We start from the raw sequence: 18,137 nt of genomic DNA on the forward strand, positions 1-18,137 counted from the left end.
GGCATTCTCTCAGTCCCTAAGAAAACCTCAGAAAAAGTAAACGAGGACAATGGCAGTTCGGGCTTTCTTGGCCAATAGACGCATAACAGAAGAATCCGGAAATCGTTGCACATGTGCAGAAATCTGAAGATTATCAAAGAATGAGATGCAGAACTCTGACTTGTACCCCAACAGAGGTTGCAATTATGGAAGTGCATGGCTTCCATCTTTATGAGGATAGTGAATGGTGCAAAATCCGATGCTTTGTTTTGTCCGTTGGGAGAAATTCTTCTATTTGGGAATGAAGAGCGTTGGAAAGTTAGTCCAGAAATTGAAGAAATATGTTTAGATTACCATGTTGAAAGGCTTGCCAAATGCTTAGGACCAGAAGAGACTGGTTGGAGGCATTGAAATATTTGTTTCTACTGCATCGCCACTGAGGGATTGTATCTTTGTCTTCTGTACCCATCTATCGACAAGTCACATTTTGCTACAAAATTTCCAAAACATGTCAGTGCTTATTTCCTCAATTCTTTTGAATCATTGTTGCATAATGGTAATGTTATATCTGAAGAACTGGAAAACCTTTTCTCCTGTCAGCAAGTTGCTGAAGATTTGAACATCCCGGAAGTTGCTGAGACAATGGATTACAAATCACTTCAACTTTGCATGAGGAGAAGCGAGTGCCTTTCTGTTCTGAAAGTGCCATTGGTCCCTCCAAATATTTTGTTTATCGAAGAAGCTGCACGAGTGAAAGAGTGTGAGCTCACCATACCGTTGCAAGAAGCTTATTTGAGAGGCTAAGCTCTTTGGGTCACCCAAAGCACATACTGGATATGCAATACAGAATGCAACCGTCCATAAGTTTCTTTCCAAATTATAAATTTTATCATAATCAGATAATGGATACTCCAAATGTAAAGAGAAGCTGATATGAGAAAAGATTTCTTCCGGCGACAATATATGGTCGTTATTCTTTTATAAATGTAATTGGTGGTTAAGTGGAAAAGGAAGGTGATGAACATAATCGGAAGAACATTGTTGAGGTGGCAATTGTTATGAAAATATTGCGGTATCTGTTCAAAGGTATGCCTAAATGGAGAATCATTTTCGTTTTCTCATCTCAAAAGTTTTGATTTTCAGTCTAATTCATTTTCGCATCACATCTAAGACAACAGAAAACATCTCAGGGTGTGTAGTTGCGGATGTGTGACTGTATGCAACACATCTGTGGTTTCCCTCTAAGGAACATTTTTTCCGTTTCCTAAAGACATTGTAGCATAGCTAGGTGTAGCTGTAATTTTGGATTCCTAACAGTCGAGCTGTATGAAGTTATATTGAAAGTTTATATTCTCCTGGTAAAATTGAATTTTTCATTGAACTTGTAGACGGTTTATAATGTCTTAGTAAAACTTGACTATGTTTTCCATGGAAATTTTATATCTTTGTTCAGCCTCACTATAAACCCTTTGTCTATACTTATATGCAGAATGGATACGTTCGAAAGAAAAAAAACTTAGTATCGGTGTTATGTCTCCCTATGCTGGCCAAGTAGTTGTAATTCGGGACAAATTTGGAAGTAGGTTTGATAAACTTGATGGTTTCATAGTGAAGGTGAAGATAGTTGACGATTACCAGGGAGGGGAAGAGGACAATGTGCTTCGGATACTGGTCTCGAGTTCTTTCCATAAACATGTGAATGTGCTTGCAGAGGCTTTCGAAAAGATTGATATTACTTTAGTGATTGCAAGCTTTGGGGCTGATTGTTCAAGCTTGTTATGTTCGGATGCAATATTTATTGACATGAAGGCTGAACACCGCAGAAAAGGGACACTGAGAAAACTGTTTCGGAAACTATCTGCTGTACAGGCTGCTGCACAAGGTTAGCTTGGAGCTATTGAAGCAGAGGCAGTGAATCTGAGGGAAATAGCGGCTGTGGGAAAGCGCCTTAAATATTAATTTAATCCACTGTTATTTAAGATGTTGATAAATGTTTGTTTTGAGGATGGAGTTGCTTGCTCTTTAGTATGGAGGGTCAGTTGGATTGTAGAAGCTATAACATTTTCTACTTCATTTTGTACCAAGAAAAGTATTTAGTGAAGATTTCTTCTGCAATCAAGTAAAAATAAATAAAAATTAGCTAGGTTGAAATTGCTATATGAGCGATAAACAATAAATAACTTCAACTACGGGAATGTGGATTCGAACTTGAATGTACAAAGCATTACATTGCTCTAGCCAATTTAGTTAAACTCAATTTAGCTAAACTCATATCTGCAATTGTTGAAGGTTCAGAAACCCAACAAATGTTAATTTTATAACAAAAAATGCTACTAGGAAGAAAATTATTAAGGTCTCATTTCCAAAGATAAAATTGCATATTTGGGGTTTAATTATATTGTCTTATTCTTCTATCTAGGAGGCAATATATACACAAATTATATAGTTGATTAGGGATGCAAGAAAATTCCTCACAATAAGAAAATCCTAACTAATAACGGAATTATAATTAAAATAGTTGAGTCAGGTCCAAGGTCTAAAATATCGATATTATCGGCGATATAATATCGTTTTTTTCAGATGACGATATTTTCACACTTATCCACTTAATTATCGTCAATATATCAATATTATCGCGATAATATCAGAAACGATATTTTCAGCATTTTAATGCATATATTTGGGCAATATATCGTGATATTATCGATAATATCGTGAGATGAAATCCAAAAATACTTGAAAAATGCTTTCGAACCCCTCCCATTTTATTCCTTCAACACCTTGACCACCATATCACTTATGTTTTAGTGAAAATATGCTAAAATATTTATATATATGGTTTTGGGGATTTATCATTTGATGACTACTCTTCACAATACACTTACTCTACACATAGAGATGATGAAGATAGTGAAAATTTTGAACCTCATAGGAACTCTATGCGGTACTAAGTCACTCATGTATTTTACCATGCAATGTATAAAGTGTAAAATATTGTACTAAATACTAATTGATTATATATAAATGATTATGGTGTGTGTAAACTTCTTTCATTAATTACTACATATTTTGTACACTCATAATGTTTGCCAGCTTGCTATATAATCAACTTAAATCAGTTAAATCCATCAAGCAATGCATTTCCTTCCAATTTTTTGTGATAAACTAATAGATAATTAACTAAATAAACACCCTGCAAAGTTTCAATAAAAATTTCCAAAGTTTTTCTTACAATTTCCGTGGTTTTCATTCAATTTTTATCGATATCGATAATATCCTGATATTTCCATCGAAATTTCTGTGTTTTTGGAATACCGATATTTCCAATATCATCGATATTTTAGACCTTGGTCAGGCCAACATCCAATGTATCGGAAAGTTCAAGTTAAAGTTCAAGTTAAGTCTGAGAGGTTGTTCATGTTGTTAAGTGTTAAGTTTTGCACGACAAGCATTTAGATTGGAGTGGTTAAGAACATTTACTATTAAACACTTGAGATTCTACGTTCGATTCTCTTCTCCTACTATTGCTATATATGTATATATAAAGAAAAGTTTACTATGTCAAAAGTAGCCCTGTAATTGTGATTAACTTATAAGTGAACACAAACAATCAATTGGTATATAGGAAGTAGTTTGACTCCTTATAATCCTATGCAATGTCATTCTTTTATCAATATGAGATTCATTCTCAACACGCTCATTCATTTTCAAATTTTTTTAACAAGATAATTTAGAGGCTGTTGGCAGGTGAACTTCACACGTAGAATAACCTTGTTCTGATACATATTAACTTGGAGAGAGAAGTTGACAAGAAAGAAGAGAGAGAGAGAGAGAGAGAGAACAAAAATTGATTGTATAGATTGATAGAATTCGTTAGACTTGGTGGATAGTTTAATATATAATCCCAACTATCATACAATAACGGCATTTCACTGCTAACAAACCCAAGAACATTCCAATAAAAAAACGGAAATGTGATCATTTATCGTACATCGTGTGATCAATTTTCATTAGGTATTATTTATATTTAATTTTAAATTTTAAATTTTGAAAATAATTTCGGATCGCACGATGTATGATGAACGATCATGATTATGGGATTTCTAAAAAAAAGGATCCGGCGGGTTCCGTTTCCTAAAAAAACAACAAAATCATTAGACACATGGCGCAATCCTGACAGCCATCTATGTCCAGCGTGGCATCCAGTTCCACTCAAACAAACTGGACACGTGTAAATCAGTCTGATTCGGAATTTAGACAATAGAGAGGGTCCCACCTGATTTCATTTCCCGCCTAACGCGAGTCCCAAACAAACCCTCCCCTGTTTTGGGTTCTCTGATCAAGCCCTCCTCTCTCTCTCTCTCTCTCTCTCTCATCCATTCCTCTTCTCCGATCACTCTATATTAACTGAATTACCGAAAACCCAAGATTAATTTGTTAGTTATAATCTGCCATTGGTCTCATCGTTTTGGTACAAACTTTCTTCTACTCTGTTCTTCTTCTTCGTTCTTCTTCGTTCTTCGTTCTTCGTTCTTCGTTCTTCGCTCATCGTTTTTTGTTCTTCTTCTTCTTTGAAGAAACTTAGTTAGTACAATAATTAACATGGGTACCATCTCAAACACATCCTCGGATTCCCTTGTGCTCATCATCTCCCTCTTGCCCTTTAAAGAGGCCGCAAGAACCTGTCTTCTGTCCAAGCGTTTTCGTAATCTTTGGCGTAGGGCCGAACTCAACGTCGAGTTCAACGAGCGTCTCCATGTTGTTGCAGCAGAACCAGCACAGAGAGAGATCCAGAGACAAGATTTCATCAATTCTGTGCGGCGCTATATTGCACGTGCAAACAATGAACAAGTCAATGTGAGCAAGTTTCATCTGGTATTAACATTGTCTCAAGATTCCCGAGTGATTGCAGATGAAGGCATCGATTTTTCAGTCCAGCGTAGCGTCAAACACCTAGCGATCGATTTTTCAGACGCCGCATGGAATGAAGACAGGTTCGAGATTGATGAGTGGGCAGCCGAAGAGAACGAGGCTGCGCGGACGTATGTTTTGCCTGAGAGTTTCTATTGGATGAATCTAGTTCTTGAATCCTTGACTCTGATTTCTTGCAACTTCAATATCCCACGACTCGCGAATTTCCATCTGCTAAAGAAAATTTCTTTGGCTTGGATTGAGTTCCCGGACACTAATCTGCACAAGCTGTTGGTCAGCTGTGTGGTTCTTGAAAGTCTGAGTCTTAAGAATTGTTGGGACTTGGACAGACTTGACGTTTGCGGAAACGACTTGAATCTACGAAGTCTCGTGGTTGATCGGTGCTGGTATCGTGTTTTGGACGAGTTTCGTATTGAGGCACCAAATTTGATGTATTTCAAGTATGCTGGTTTCTGTGCCCCCCTGTTTGAGGTAAAGAACACTGGAAGAGTGAAAGTGTTAGATATCGAGTTTGGGCTTGAAGAGGATTGTAGGCCAGAATTAGGTGATTCTCTCAACGATCTCCTTCACAAACTTTGCTCCATCAGCACATTGACAGTTTGCACTTACACGCTTCAGGTACTTATTGACTTCCCGTATTTTTTCACTTTTCATTGTCCTTTTGGATATACGAGCGATATTTGGGAAGGGAGGAATCAAACATATGACTTCGAATGTTTCACATTAGGGTTTTACATGTCAATGTCATGTCATCAAACGAAAAACAAGTTCTTTGAATTTCGAAGCAACCCTATTAGCGGTATATGATTAATCATTGATGTATCTTATCTTTTTCTTCAGTTGTTTATCTACTTGTTCCTCTTTTGATGCTGTTTTTTTGCAGGTTATTTCCATGGGAAAGGACCCAATTGGTGTGCAAAATCCTTTGGGCGTGACAAGCTTGACACTGAAAACTGCAATGCACGGCTTTGAGATTTTGGGCATCAAGTTTTTCTTGTGTAGCTGTCCTCGTTTGGAGATTCTTGATATTGTCATACGCCCAGGAAGAATTTTTTATGATGTGAGTACTCGATCGTAATTAGTGTCTTTAAATTAGCTTTGATGACAATAATCATATATTATCTTCTTCCTGTTTTTGTGGTATTTTTTCAGAAATATAGACCTCCTCAATATGCACTGCAGAATCCTGCGATGGTGTGGGCGGTCGTTGACCAATGCATAACCGAAACGCTAAGGAGGGTTCGAGTAATGGGTTTCAGGGGGACACCAAATGAGATGAATGTGCTCGAATATCTGATCCAAAATGGCCGTGTCATGCAAAATCTCCGTCTCATTATCTCGAGGGAAGTCGACGATGATGGAACCCCAGATACATACGACCTCAGAGCTCAAGATTTGCTTACTGTAAGAAGAGCCTCACCAGATCTGCAAATAGCAATTATGTAAAACACAATTAAGAAGTTAAAACTGTTTCATGTGTAGCTGGAAATGGAACATAGAAGTTCTCAAATTCAAAGATTGTAACAAAAACTGATACATGCATAAACACAGTTGTAGAAATGAGAAATATGAACGTACAATTTCATTTGGACGAGCTGGTTTATGATTTTAACAGTCTTATCGCTGGTGAAGTTATTGTCTTGGCGCCAGTGAGTTGCAAGAAATTGGCCCATATCCTCCATTAAACTACAAATGAAATAAAAGGGTTTTGATCTGATCATAGATGTAGTTAACAATCTATGCCCTTAGATTTCAAAATGAAGCCACAAATTAAAAACAACAATAGTTTAAAGATCGATACTCGAAACTGTTTACTTGCAAGAAATCTGTGTTTGTTCTTGATTTCAATTCTGTTTTAACCAACTAGCGAAGCAAAAGAAATGCTAATTTGGTTGTTGAATATTTCAATGTTTTCTTCTCACATAAGAAGCAATATATATATATATATATATTACAACTTTAACTTACAAGGCAATATAGGGAACAAATCTCGCTAATTACATCAAGAGGTCAACTCACGAAAACATCCCCTCTTAAGTTGGTGCATAAATGTCATTGATGCCCAACTTATTGAGTGAGTTGTAGAACACTTGACTTGCAACTGTCTTTGTTAAAATATCTGCTAGTTGATATTCTAATTTCACAAACGGAAATTGAATGATATTTGCGTTGGACTTCTCCTTAATAAAATGTCTTTCCACTTCAATATGTTTGGTTCGATCATACTAAATTGGATTATGAGAAATATCATGGCAGTCTTGTTATCACAAAACAACTTTGTTGCAAACGTCGACGGACACCCAAGTTCTGATAGCAACTTCCGAAGCCACAATAGCTCACATAATCCTTTTGTCATACCTCTGCACTCTGCTTCTGCACTTGACAAAGCCACGACCTTACTTTGCCAAGTACCAAACTGCCTCCCACAAATGTAAAGTACCCAGAAGTAGATAGCATATAAGTAATGTTTTGTGCCAATCCCCATTAGTGCAATCATCCACTTTCAGGTTTCCATTCTTAGAAAAAATGATACCTCTACCTGGTGCCGATTTCAAGTAATGATGTGTTCTATCAATTGCACTCATGTGGTCTTCATTCAGAGAGTGCATAAACTGGCTGATAACACTCACTACATAGGAAACGTTTGGTTCGATATGAGGCAAGTAGATTAACCATCCAACCAACTTCTGGTAATGGTCTTTTGCGTTGGAGTCTAATTAGGGTACACTACAAGGTGATAATTTTGAATGATAGGGGTATTGACAGGTTTACAATCAAGCATCCATGTCTCTGCTAACAAGTCCAGAACATATTTTTTTTGAGATAGAAATATGCCCTGTTTTAATTGAGTCAATTTTATAACCAAAAATCTTGAGCCCGCCAAGATCTTTCATTTCGAACTTGATTGCCAACTAGTCTTTCAACCTTGGGGTTTCTTCCTTGTCATCACCTATGATAGTCATATCATCTACATAAATTATGAGTACTTTTATCTTACTTATTCAATGTTTTATGAAGAGCGTATGATTTGAGTTACCTTGCCTGAAGGCATATTTTATAATGACCATACGAAATCGGTTAAACCACACAGGAGGTGATTGCTTTAGTCCATACAGAGCTTTGTTCAGTTTACACACTACTCATGACTATGTAAGTGGTGTATATTCCCGTGGAATGTCCATATATACTTCCTCATTAAGATTCCTATGTAGAAAGGCATTCTTCACATCACATTGTTTTAATGGCCAATCTAGGTTTCGTGCCAATGAAAGCAACACTCTTACTATATTGATTTTTGCTACTGGAGGAAATGTTCTGTGTAGTCAATACCATAGGTTTGAGTATAACCTTTGGCAACCAATCGCACCTTGTACCTCTCAATGGATCCATCTGCTTTGTGCTTGATTGTATACACCCACCTACACTCTACTCTTTTCCTCTCAGCAATGGAACTAGATCCCATGTTCGTTCTCGTGAAGCCCAGTCATCTCTTCTTCAATGGCCTTGGTCCCTCTAGTGTCAGATAGGGCTTCTTTCAAGGAACTCCGAATACTATAAGCTGATAGTTGTTGTACGAATGCTTTGCCTGGTTTCGAAAGTTTATGTGCTGACACATGATTTGCAATAAGATATTTGGACCCTTTTCCTTCATCTGACGACAATCAGCTAGGTGGTTTTCCTTGGTTATTCATGTAAGGTAACTGATAATTTGAATTGCTTGATACATAAATAGGGATAATGGGGCTTACCTCAAGAATACTCTCAGGAGCATGGTCGTCGACCATAGGCAATATATTTGGAGAAGAGAAGGGGTAGCCAATGATAATGGCACGCTGTCTGCGATTGTGTCCAGCAATTGTGCTGTTGCTGCTTGTGTCGACTGCACTGTTAGTGGTGTTGCTGCTGGTTATGCCATGGGCACTGCTAACAGTAGGTGTTGCTGGTGGTGTATCCACTAACGCTATCGCTTTATTAATAAATTTTTTTTTATCACATGTATTATGAATTTTTAACCGTTTAGCCTTATATTAACGATGAATAAATTTTCAAAAGTTGCCTAAATTCTAATGTGCAAAACCATGTTTGGGATTCTCTACCCAAAGTTATGGAGAAATCAAATTCTGAGGTTCCCACAGTTTTTTATAAAACCGCTATGTTTTTGGCATTCTCGAAGCATCTACTCACTCTATAAGTAGCTTAACATGACGAGGTGGTTATTGCCAAATTTAAATTCAAGATGAAAAATCTCTACTAATTAATAAAATCTTATTTGTCAACCAAAAGATGGTGAAAAGACAAATTAGTCTTTTATCACACAAAAAAAATAATGGGCAATAATGTTTCACATGTTCAAATTTTATTGTTTTTTATTGAAGTCTCACCTACAGGTAATGTTAAAATACCTTCAATATTAAAAATAAAATAAAATTAAAAAAAAACCAAAAACCAAAAACCTCCCACTCCCCCACGTTCTCTCTTTCTCCCTCTTCTTCTCATTTTCTACAAAAAATGTGTTTATACACACAAAGTGTGTAGGCAAATACTAGTTTTAATTAAAAAAATGGTAATATTCGCTCCATAAGCCATAATGAAGATGAAGAATCATGATGATGAACCTAGATGATTTTCATTATTCAATCGCATCCATGATTTACTAGAGGTATATACGGATCTTTTACCACTTCTCGTCGTTAAATTTTTATAGTTTGTGTATAACAATTCCGTAGTTAACCTTCATTTTTCATATATATTTTTTCACTAAAAATGCATCAAACATTTGCACTAAGAGGTGGAGAAATAAGAGAAGCTTATAAAATCTCAATTACATCGGATAATTTTGAACCTTTTTTCTTATCCCCTCACTATATGCAGTACTGCGCATGCTCTTAAAATACCTCACGGTTTCAAGGGTTTACCTCTAGAATCGAACAAAAAGATTTGATACATCAATATTACGTTTTATGAAGCGTAGGAATATTTTTGTATGCTTACGTTTTTCGTTTTCAAGAATAATTTTTGAAAAACCTGCTAGTACTACCAAATCATCTTGCACTTGTCTCTATATCAGAAATACAAAACAAGTCCTTAGATTTCTGGGCTTTTACCCTGTGTGGATTCTTGTCTTCCCTTGCGTTTCTCTTGCAAGGTTCTTCTTATCCCTTTAGAACTTCAAAGTATTTCACGCTAGCTTTGGGGCTAGATTTGAGATGATCTGTTGCTTAATGAGTACTTTTGATTTTGTTTTATAGCATATTCTAGCACACCTACGTGTGCCAAACCGAACCTGGTGAATGATGAGGCAAGATGAGATAGAATGACCCACCAAACCCTAATACTAGACAGAACGAGGTATTGAAGAAGGGAGATAGAAGGAGTGTAGAAACTAAGAATCTAGAGAGAGATTTCAGTTATAGAGAGAGAGAGAATTGTAGAGAGAGAGAGAGAGAGAGAGAGAGAGAGAGAGTAAAATAAGATTGTGATTTTCATTAACATCAACAGATCATTACACAAGGTATTTATACATAAATATTCTATCCCAACCACATGTGCCAGCCACGCATAATGTACAACTAAACACTTACGATGCTAAGCTTAATAGCTAAGTAAACATCTAATCTGGTACATTGTTGTTGTGAGAGGTTGTACTCTTAACACACCTCCTCATGTTGAAGGTAGGAGACCAAACTGAGAGCTTGTGAGTAAGATCTGCAAATCGATCAGCAGCTAAAGACTTGGTAAAAATATCAGCAATTTGAAGAGCTGAAGCAACATGATACACACCAATATGACCAAGTAATACTTTCTCCCAGATGTAGTGATAATCAATTTCAACATGTTTTGTCCTAGCATGGAAAACAGGATTGAATGCAAGCGTAATTGCACTTTTGTTGTCACAGTATATGGTAGGAGTCTTTAACAAAGGAAAGGAGATATCTTGCAGAATTTTGTACACCCAGGTTATTTCAGCAGCAGTTTGAGCAAGAGACCTGTATTCTGCTTTGGTTGACAATCTAGCTATTGGTGCTTGTTTCTTAGCACTCCAAGAGATGAGATTATGGCCTAGAAAAACACAATAACCACTAGTGGATCTTTTGTCCACAGGACAACCTGCCCAATCAGCATTAGACAAAACAATGAGGCATTGAGTGCCTTTAGTGAACCAAAGACCAGAATCAATAGTGCCCTTGAGATATCTCAAAATACGCTTTACTGCCTGAAGATGAATAGTTCTTGGAGAATGCATATGTTGACAAACTTGATTGACAACAAAGGCTAAATCAGACATTGTCCATGTGAGATACTGTAAAGCACCAACTGTGGGCCGATAAGAAGTAGGATTAGATAAGAGAGGGCTTGAGTGATCAAGTTTTAAGGCAGACACAAGTGTTGCACAAGGTTTAACTCAAGCATGTCTGTTTTCTTAAGTAAATCTAAAACATACTTAGATTAATGCATAAACAAACACTTGGATAACTTTGAACTTCAATTCCTAAGAAATAATGAATATCTCCCAAATCCTTAACAAGAAACATAGCTTGAAGTTTGGAGATGATGGATTGACACTCAGTAGTTGAACTTCCAGTGATGATTATATCATCAACATAGACCAAGATGAAGGTAATGGAAGTATCTCTTTTGATAAAGAGACTTGTATCAAAGTAGGAGGAACTGAAACCCAAAGAGACAATAACATTGTAAAAGGCTTCATACCAAGCTCAAGGAGCTTGTTTAAGACCATAGAGTGATTTCTTAAGCTTGCAAACATGATGAGATTTGGAAAGATCCACAAAACGAAGAGGCTGGATCATGTACACCTCTTCCTTCAAATGACCATGTGGAAAAGTATTACTTACATCCAATTGATGTACAAACCAATTATAGGTGACTGCAATAGATAGTAGAATCCTGATAGTAGTAGGTTTTGCAACAGGACTAAAGGTTTATGAGAAATCCAAACGTCCATGTTGATGAACTTCCCTTGTACCTTTCAATGGTACCATCTGGTTTGTGTTTCTTTGGAAACCCATTTGCAATCTACAAGGATGTAATTGGAGTTGTGTGGAGATAAATCCCAAGTTCCAGTTGATTGCAAGGCTTGAAATTCAGATTGCATAGCTTCCATTCAGTAAGCATGCTTGGATGCTAGGAGAAACGTAGATGGAGTAGAGGGTAACTTTGTGAAAGGATCAACCGTGGATGGAAGATGGTGTTTGGTTGCAGTAAACACCTTGGGTTTATGAATGCCTGCCTTTGCTTTTGTAACAATTGGATGAGTATTGACAGGAGCTAGAGGCTGTGAAGAAGATGGTTGAGAAGCAGTTGAGGTAGATAAGATAGGATGAGAAGACTTTATGTTAGAAGAAGTTGTTGATGAGGAACTTGATGCCTCTAGGGGAGTTGCAGGTGTAGGGGGATTTGCAGGGTACAACACAGGCAGTGGAAAAGACATAGAAACAATGATGTGAGGATGTGAACATGTATTCTGAACTGAGACCTGAGAAGTGAGATGTTGATAAGCAAACACAGATTCATCAAATACCACATGTCTCGAAATGTAGAGCCTATTAGTGACATGATCGAAGCATCTATAACCATTGTGATTCAAGCTATAACCCAGAAATACACACTGTTTACTCTTGGCATCCAACTTGTCACTTGCAAATGGTTTTAGCCATGGATAGCAAGCACATCTAAAAGTCTTTAAGGTATGATACATAGGAGAGACATGAAATAGAAGTTCCCAATGACTGATCATAGAAAACCCAGAAGGTAATCGATTAATAAGATATATAGCAGTTTGGAAAACTTCAACCCAAAACTTTGCAGGTAAACCACTATGAGATAACAGGGTTCGGCCCATTTCAACAACATGGGGATGCTTCCTTTCTGCACACCCATTTTGCTCAGGAGTGTGAGGACAACTCAACTGATGGGTGATACCTTGATCATTAAGAAAGCTTTGTAATGATTTATTCAAAAATTCACCCCCTGAAGCAGATCTTATACATTGAACTTTGAGCTCAAGTAAAGTTTGAACCTTTAAGATAAAAGTTGTGAGAGTGGAGAATACATCATACTTGAAGTATAGAAGATAAAGCCAGCTATAGTTAGTAAAGTCATCCACTATTATTTTGTAAAACTTGTATCCTGTACATGAGGATGTGGGAGAGGGACCCCATACATCAATGTGAAGTAATTGAAGTGGCCTAATGAACGTACAAGGTAAAGATGTAAATGGTAGTCTAAAAGCTTGGCCTAATTGACAAGTTGTGCACACAGACAATTTATTAACAGAAATAATTACAGGTAGATGATTTTTAATCACCACAAAACTTAAAATGCCACTACAAGGATGTTCAAGGCGTTGATGCCAAATCTGAAAATCAGCCTTAGTAATCATCAGAGCAGTTAGTGAGATTGCAATATTAGAGACACCATTTGAAGCATTCCAGTAGAAAAAGTACAAGCCTCCTTCACTAGGGCCCTGGAAAAGCATTTTCCGAGTTCTTAGGTCATTGACATAGAATCCAAAATGATCAAATGTTAAAGAACACCAATTGTCATATACAAACTCATAAACAGAGAGCAAATTATGAGATGCCTGAAGAACTAAAAACACATCATTCAATCTAAAGGTAGCATTATTTGTGCAAATAAGAGTAGATCTAGTATGAGAAATGCATAGACCTTTTCCATCACCAACAAACAGTTGATCATTACCAGAGTATGAAATTGCAAAATTGAGTGCAGAAGGGTCAGGTGTGACACGATGAGATACACCACTATTGGTAAGCCAATAACTAGGAGGGGTAGAGGCATTTATAGCAGATATTGCAATAGGAGCTTGTGCATTCGAGTTCGAGGAAAATTGAGAAAGAAGATTGCATGTAGGAGCCCAGTGACCATATTGAAGACATAACTAATGTTGAATAGAACGCCCAGAAGAGTAGGATCGACCAAATGTCTGACGAGAAGGGCCAGCACTAAGAATACCACTAGAGTTGTTGTGATTCCAATTGTTAGGTTTGTTTTCCCCCAAAATTATGATTCTGATTATACCGATGTTGATTTTGGAAACGACAACGAGAATTACCTCTGTTTGACTGAGCACCAGAGGTGTTAGATTGTGTCGCATAAGCATGAAATGGTGCAGCAGAGGAGGATGAAGCTTTGGTTTTGCATTTTTAGAGCGAGATCTCTTTGCTTAGTAGAAGGCCATGAAGTTCATAGTCATTACAGACTCATTGCGAGTCTCAATATAGTTAACAAATGACTCATAGTCATCAGGAAGACCAGATAAAATCTATACAACGAGATCAGATTCAGAAATTGGTTCACCAGCAGCAGCAAGTTTATCAAGGATATCTTTGATCGAATTAAGATAATCAGTCATGAAAGAGTCACCTTTCTAAATTGTTTGGATCTTCGATCGAAGGCTGTGAACATGTGTGTGTGAAACACTAGAGAACCGTCGCTCAAGAGACTGCCAAAGGGAGTGAGAGTCTTCCATTCCAATAGTCAAAGAAAGAAGATCTTCGGAGAGTGTTGAGTTGATCCAGATCATCAGAATTTGATCACACTTGCACCAGGTCTCATAGAGAGGATTGACAACAAATTTAGGAGGGCAGAGATCCTCACCATTGACGAGGCCAAGAAGCTTGAAACGTTTCAATACAAGAATGAAGAAACTGCGCCAAGTGATGTAGTTCAGAATATTAAGCTTCATCAGAATCATTCTAATAACATTTGCAATGGAAATCGATCCAATCGACATGATCAAAGGATTATAGATCTCGCTGGGAGGGAGATTCACTAGGGAATTAGGTGAAGAATGAGAATTAGAGGAGTTCGCAGCAGTCGCCATAACCTAATTTGGTGAATTGAGGACAAAAAGAAAGAAATCCAAGATGCAATGACCTGTTTGGGAGATAGGAAAATTCAAGAAACGCAAGAAAGTTTCAAGAAAGAGAGGGAAGTGGAGGATCGAAGTCGGTTAGACAATGGTGATGATACCATGTAGAAACTGAGAATCTAGAGAGAGATTTCAGTTATAGAGAGAGAGAGAGTAAAATAAGATTGTGATTTTCATTAACATCAACAGATCATTACACCAGGTATTCGTACATAAATATCCTATCCCAACCATATGTGCTAGCTAAGCATAATGTACAACTAATCACTAACCATGCTAAGCTTAATAGCTAAGTAAACATTTAATCTGGTACATTGCTGCTGTGAAAGGTTGTACTCTCAACAAGGAGGCCGATGTGACTCTCAGTATAAGCATCTACATAGATCAAGTGATTGCAACTCAATTTGATTCCAATAGCTATAATTTGGATCGACTCGAGATCAAATAAAATCAAATCTGGGTAAAACTAAAAAAATCTGATCAGATTTCACACTATTCAAATTTGAAAGGAAAATTAAAAGTTCATACATTTGGTATTGATCTTTGCATGTTTAGGGATTTAATAATTTATGTTATTAAATCTCTTAATTAATACTTAAATTTAACATTTTGTCCTTCAATAAAAGTATTTCACTTAAATAAAGTTTCAATCTAAGATTTTAGTTAATCACGAGCTGGACCAGAGTTTCCCTTTTGTTAATTTCCTATTTGATTAGGATTTTATTTTTTTACTTCCAATTAGAATTAGGATTCTCATTATAACCTAAGTTCTAGGCACTATAAATAGGACCTCAGGTTTAGTTTATTTTGTGTGGAGATCAACGTTGGGAGTCCTGAGTATGTGGCAAATTCATGGCTCATTCATTTGACAACTTGGTGAGACTCAATTTGTGAGTTAGAGAGCAATTTGGGAGAAACTAATTTGTTTTTTCAAGTTCTCTATTCTTTTGGTTTACAGTTTGTAATTTGTGAGATTTGACACTCAAGAGAGGTATTTTCTTATTTTATCTTTTATCAGCGAAGCCCTTTTGTAACAACTGGTCCTGGTTTTGACGAATCAAAAGGGTAAAATGGTAATTTCACACTCAAGAGAGGTATTTTCTTATTTTATCTTTTATGGGATTTGTTGGTAAGATGTAGGGCTCACCCTTGATTTTTGTCCCTCGACCTCTCTCCTCGTAAGGTTTCTTCCTCTTTCTCTCTTTCATTTATGTGCTCTCCCCTTTCCAACTCCTCGAGCACACCCACACACACCAACACTTTCTTTCCCTCTCGGACCTCCCTCATCTCCCTCGTTATTCTTCTCCCTCTGCAAGTGTAGACAAGGATGGTAGCACCACAGAACCAGTGCAAAAGCTTGGAGAGATCCCAGCAAGTTCTCTATCTTCCCAACATGGGGTAAGCTCCGGGATACCTTTGATCCTCACTTTTCATCTTTGTAGCTTAGTTCATAACTTAGGTTTGCCTTGTGAACCACAGAATCACACAAGAACGAAGAATGCTTTGAAACCCAGATTCCGGCGAGAATGACGTGACTTTCATACCACTTTCTGGCCAACTCTGGCCACCACATGCCTTGAAATTGGTATAAATCTCTTCCTTGTTCTTTGGGCTTTATTTTGGTATTTTGTTTGACCTTTGTTGGGTGAGTTTTGAGGTTGAACGGAGCATGGAAGCTTCGGCTTTCTCCTCCTTTTGAAACCTGGCCAACCCAGCCTAAGAATAGGTCGAACTCGACCCATTACCCTTGGTCGGCCCTACTCGTTGGGCCATGGAGGCCAGCCCAATTGCCCAATCCAGAACCCAAGTCGATCATAGCCCAATTGCAAGCCCAAACCCCTTTGAACCCAAGCCCAAACCCATTTAAACCCAAAAAAAACCCTGACCTGGGCCTAGGCCTAGTTACCTAACACAACCCAAATGTCTCGGCCCAAAACCCAAATGAGGAACTAGCCCATTAACTCAAACCCAGCCCAGAACCGGCCCAACCCAGCACTAAGCCCAACATGGATGGAATATTCCTGGAATATTCTTTGTGTTGACTTTTTGTTAACTTTTAAGAAATTTGCCCGAGGATCCCTTTGGGGGTAATTCGACGTCTGTTTTCCCAAATTCAATCATTTTAATAGAGTTTTATTAATTGGACCCTTTATGTGCTTAGGTGCAATTGTTTATGGCGTTTCCGTCTTCGTTAGGTTGCATGGCTCTTCGATGGCGAAGTATTTGTGAGTGGACCCTTTCTAAAATGCATATTTTACTATTAGAAATGAATACATGAAAAACATGATTTAATGGTTATGTTTTATGAAATGTTTATGAGTAAATTAGATTTACACTTTATGAAATGTCATGTTTTACTGAGAATATTTTGGAATACCATACTTTATCAATTTTCACGTTCTTTCGTAGTATATATGATTGTTGACTATATACTACGAATAGGTTTTATGATATGACATTTTAGCTATTGGACTATGATTAAGATAGATATATACTTATGTACTTACTTAATGGTTATTTGAACGGTCCTGCTTACAGGCGTATGTTCTGCCTATGGGCGTAGTTCCTGCCTACAGGCATATGTCTTGCCTAGGGCGTATGTCCTGCCTAGGGCGTATGTTTTGCCTACTCGCGATTGATACTTATATGCCTTTGGGTAGGTGCTGTAGGAGACTACGGGCGAAATATATTGATGTTGACTACGGCAGGGCGTTGGTTGGTGCCTACGAGCGAGAGATATTTATGTTGGCTACAGTCGGGTGTTGGTTGGTGCCTACGGGTGGGAGATATTTATATTGGCTTTGGCTAGGAGATGTAGTGCCTACGAGCGAATGATACTGCCTACGGGCGCGTGATGCAGAACCTTTGAATGAATGAAAAAGTGTTCTATATGCTTTCCGACGAATGTAATATTATTTATATGTATATGCCCAATACACACACACACACACACACTACTAAGCACATTATATATAATATATGTTTTACAAAGGTTTTATGGTATGCTAGGGTTTTCGGAAAACCTATTACATATTATACTATTGAGTTTTCATAAACTTTGGAGGTTAGTACGTTGTTGAATAACTATTTTAGTATTACTATATATCAACTTGGTCCACTCATGTTTTGTTTTGTGCCCCCTCAGGACTTAGAATTGAGGCGTACAATCCCTACGTCAAGGCAATTCTGCATCAGCATCTTCGAATCATCTCGGTTAGGACCCATCTCTTTGTTCATTCAATTTTATTTATTCCCTTTTAGTGTTTAGGATTAGTTGTATGCTCTGAACATGTTCCATAATTCCATAATCATT

The 18,137-nt window shown here is 37.4% G+C and overlaps 1 protein-coding gene across 1 annotated transcript; it reads left to right on the forward strand.

Annotated features, from left to right (window-relative positions):
• Positions 1–4,581: 4,581 nt before the first annotated feature.
• Positions 4,582–8,870, forward strand: LOC137742874 (F-box protein At3g62230-like). The gene is made up of 4 exons (XM_068482818.1): positions 4,582–5,529; positions 5,795–5,971; positions 6,064–6,353; positions 8,645–8,870. The coding sequence occupies exons 1-4, from the start codon at positions 4,582–4,584 to the stop codon at positions 8,868–8,870; spliced, it is 1,641 nt and encodes a 546-aa protein (XP_068338919.1).
• Positions 8,871–18,137: the final 9,267 nt, after the last annotated feature.

Source organism: Pyrus communis, chromosome 8, assembly GCF_963583255.1.
Source record: "Pyrus communis chromosome 8, drPyrComm1.1, whole genome shotgun sequence".
In the NCBI taxonomy this organism is placed as follows: domain Eukaryota; kingdom Viridiplantae; phylum Streptophyta; class Magnoliopsida; order Rosales; family Rosaceae; genus Pyrus; species Pyrus communis.

Bases quoted from the DNA above. Each gene is read 5' to 3' on its own strand.
- LOC137742874 (XM_068482818.1), top strand. From the start codon at position 4,582: ATGGGTACCATCTCAAACACATCCTCGGATTCCCTTGTGCTCATCATC. The intron at 5,972-6,063 runs GTGAGTACTCGA...GTATTTTTTCAG, and splicing joins CAGGAAGAATTTTTTATGAT to AAATATAGACCTCCTCAATA. The intron at 6,354-8,644 runs GTAAAACACAAT...ATACATAAATAG, and splicing joins GATCTGCAAATAGCAATTAT to GGATAATGGGGCTTACCTCA.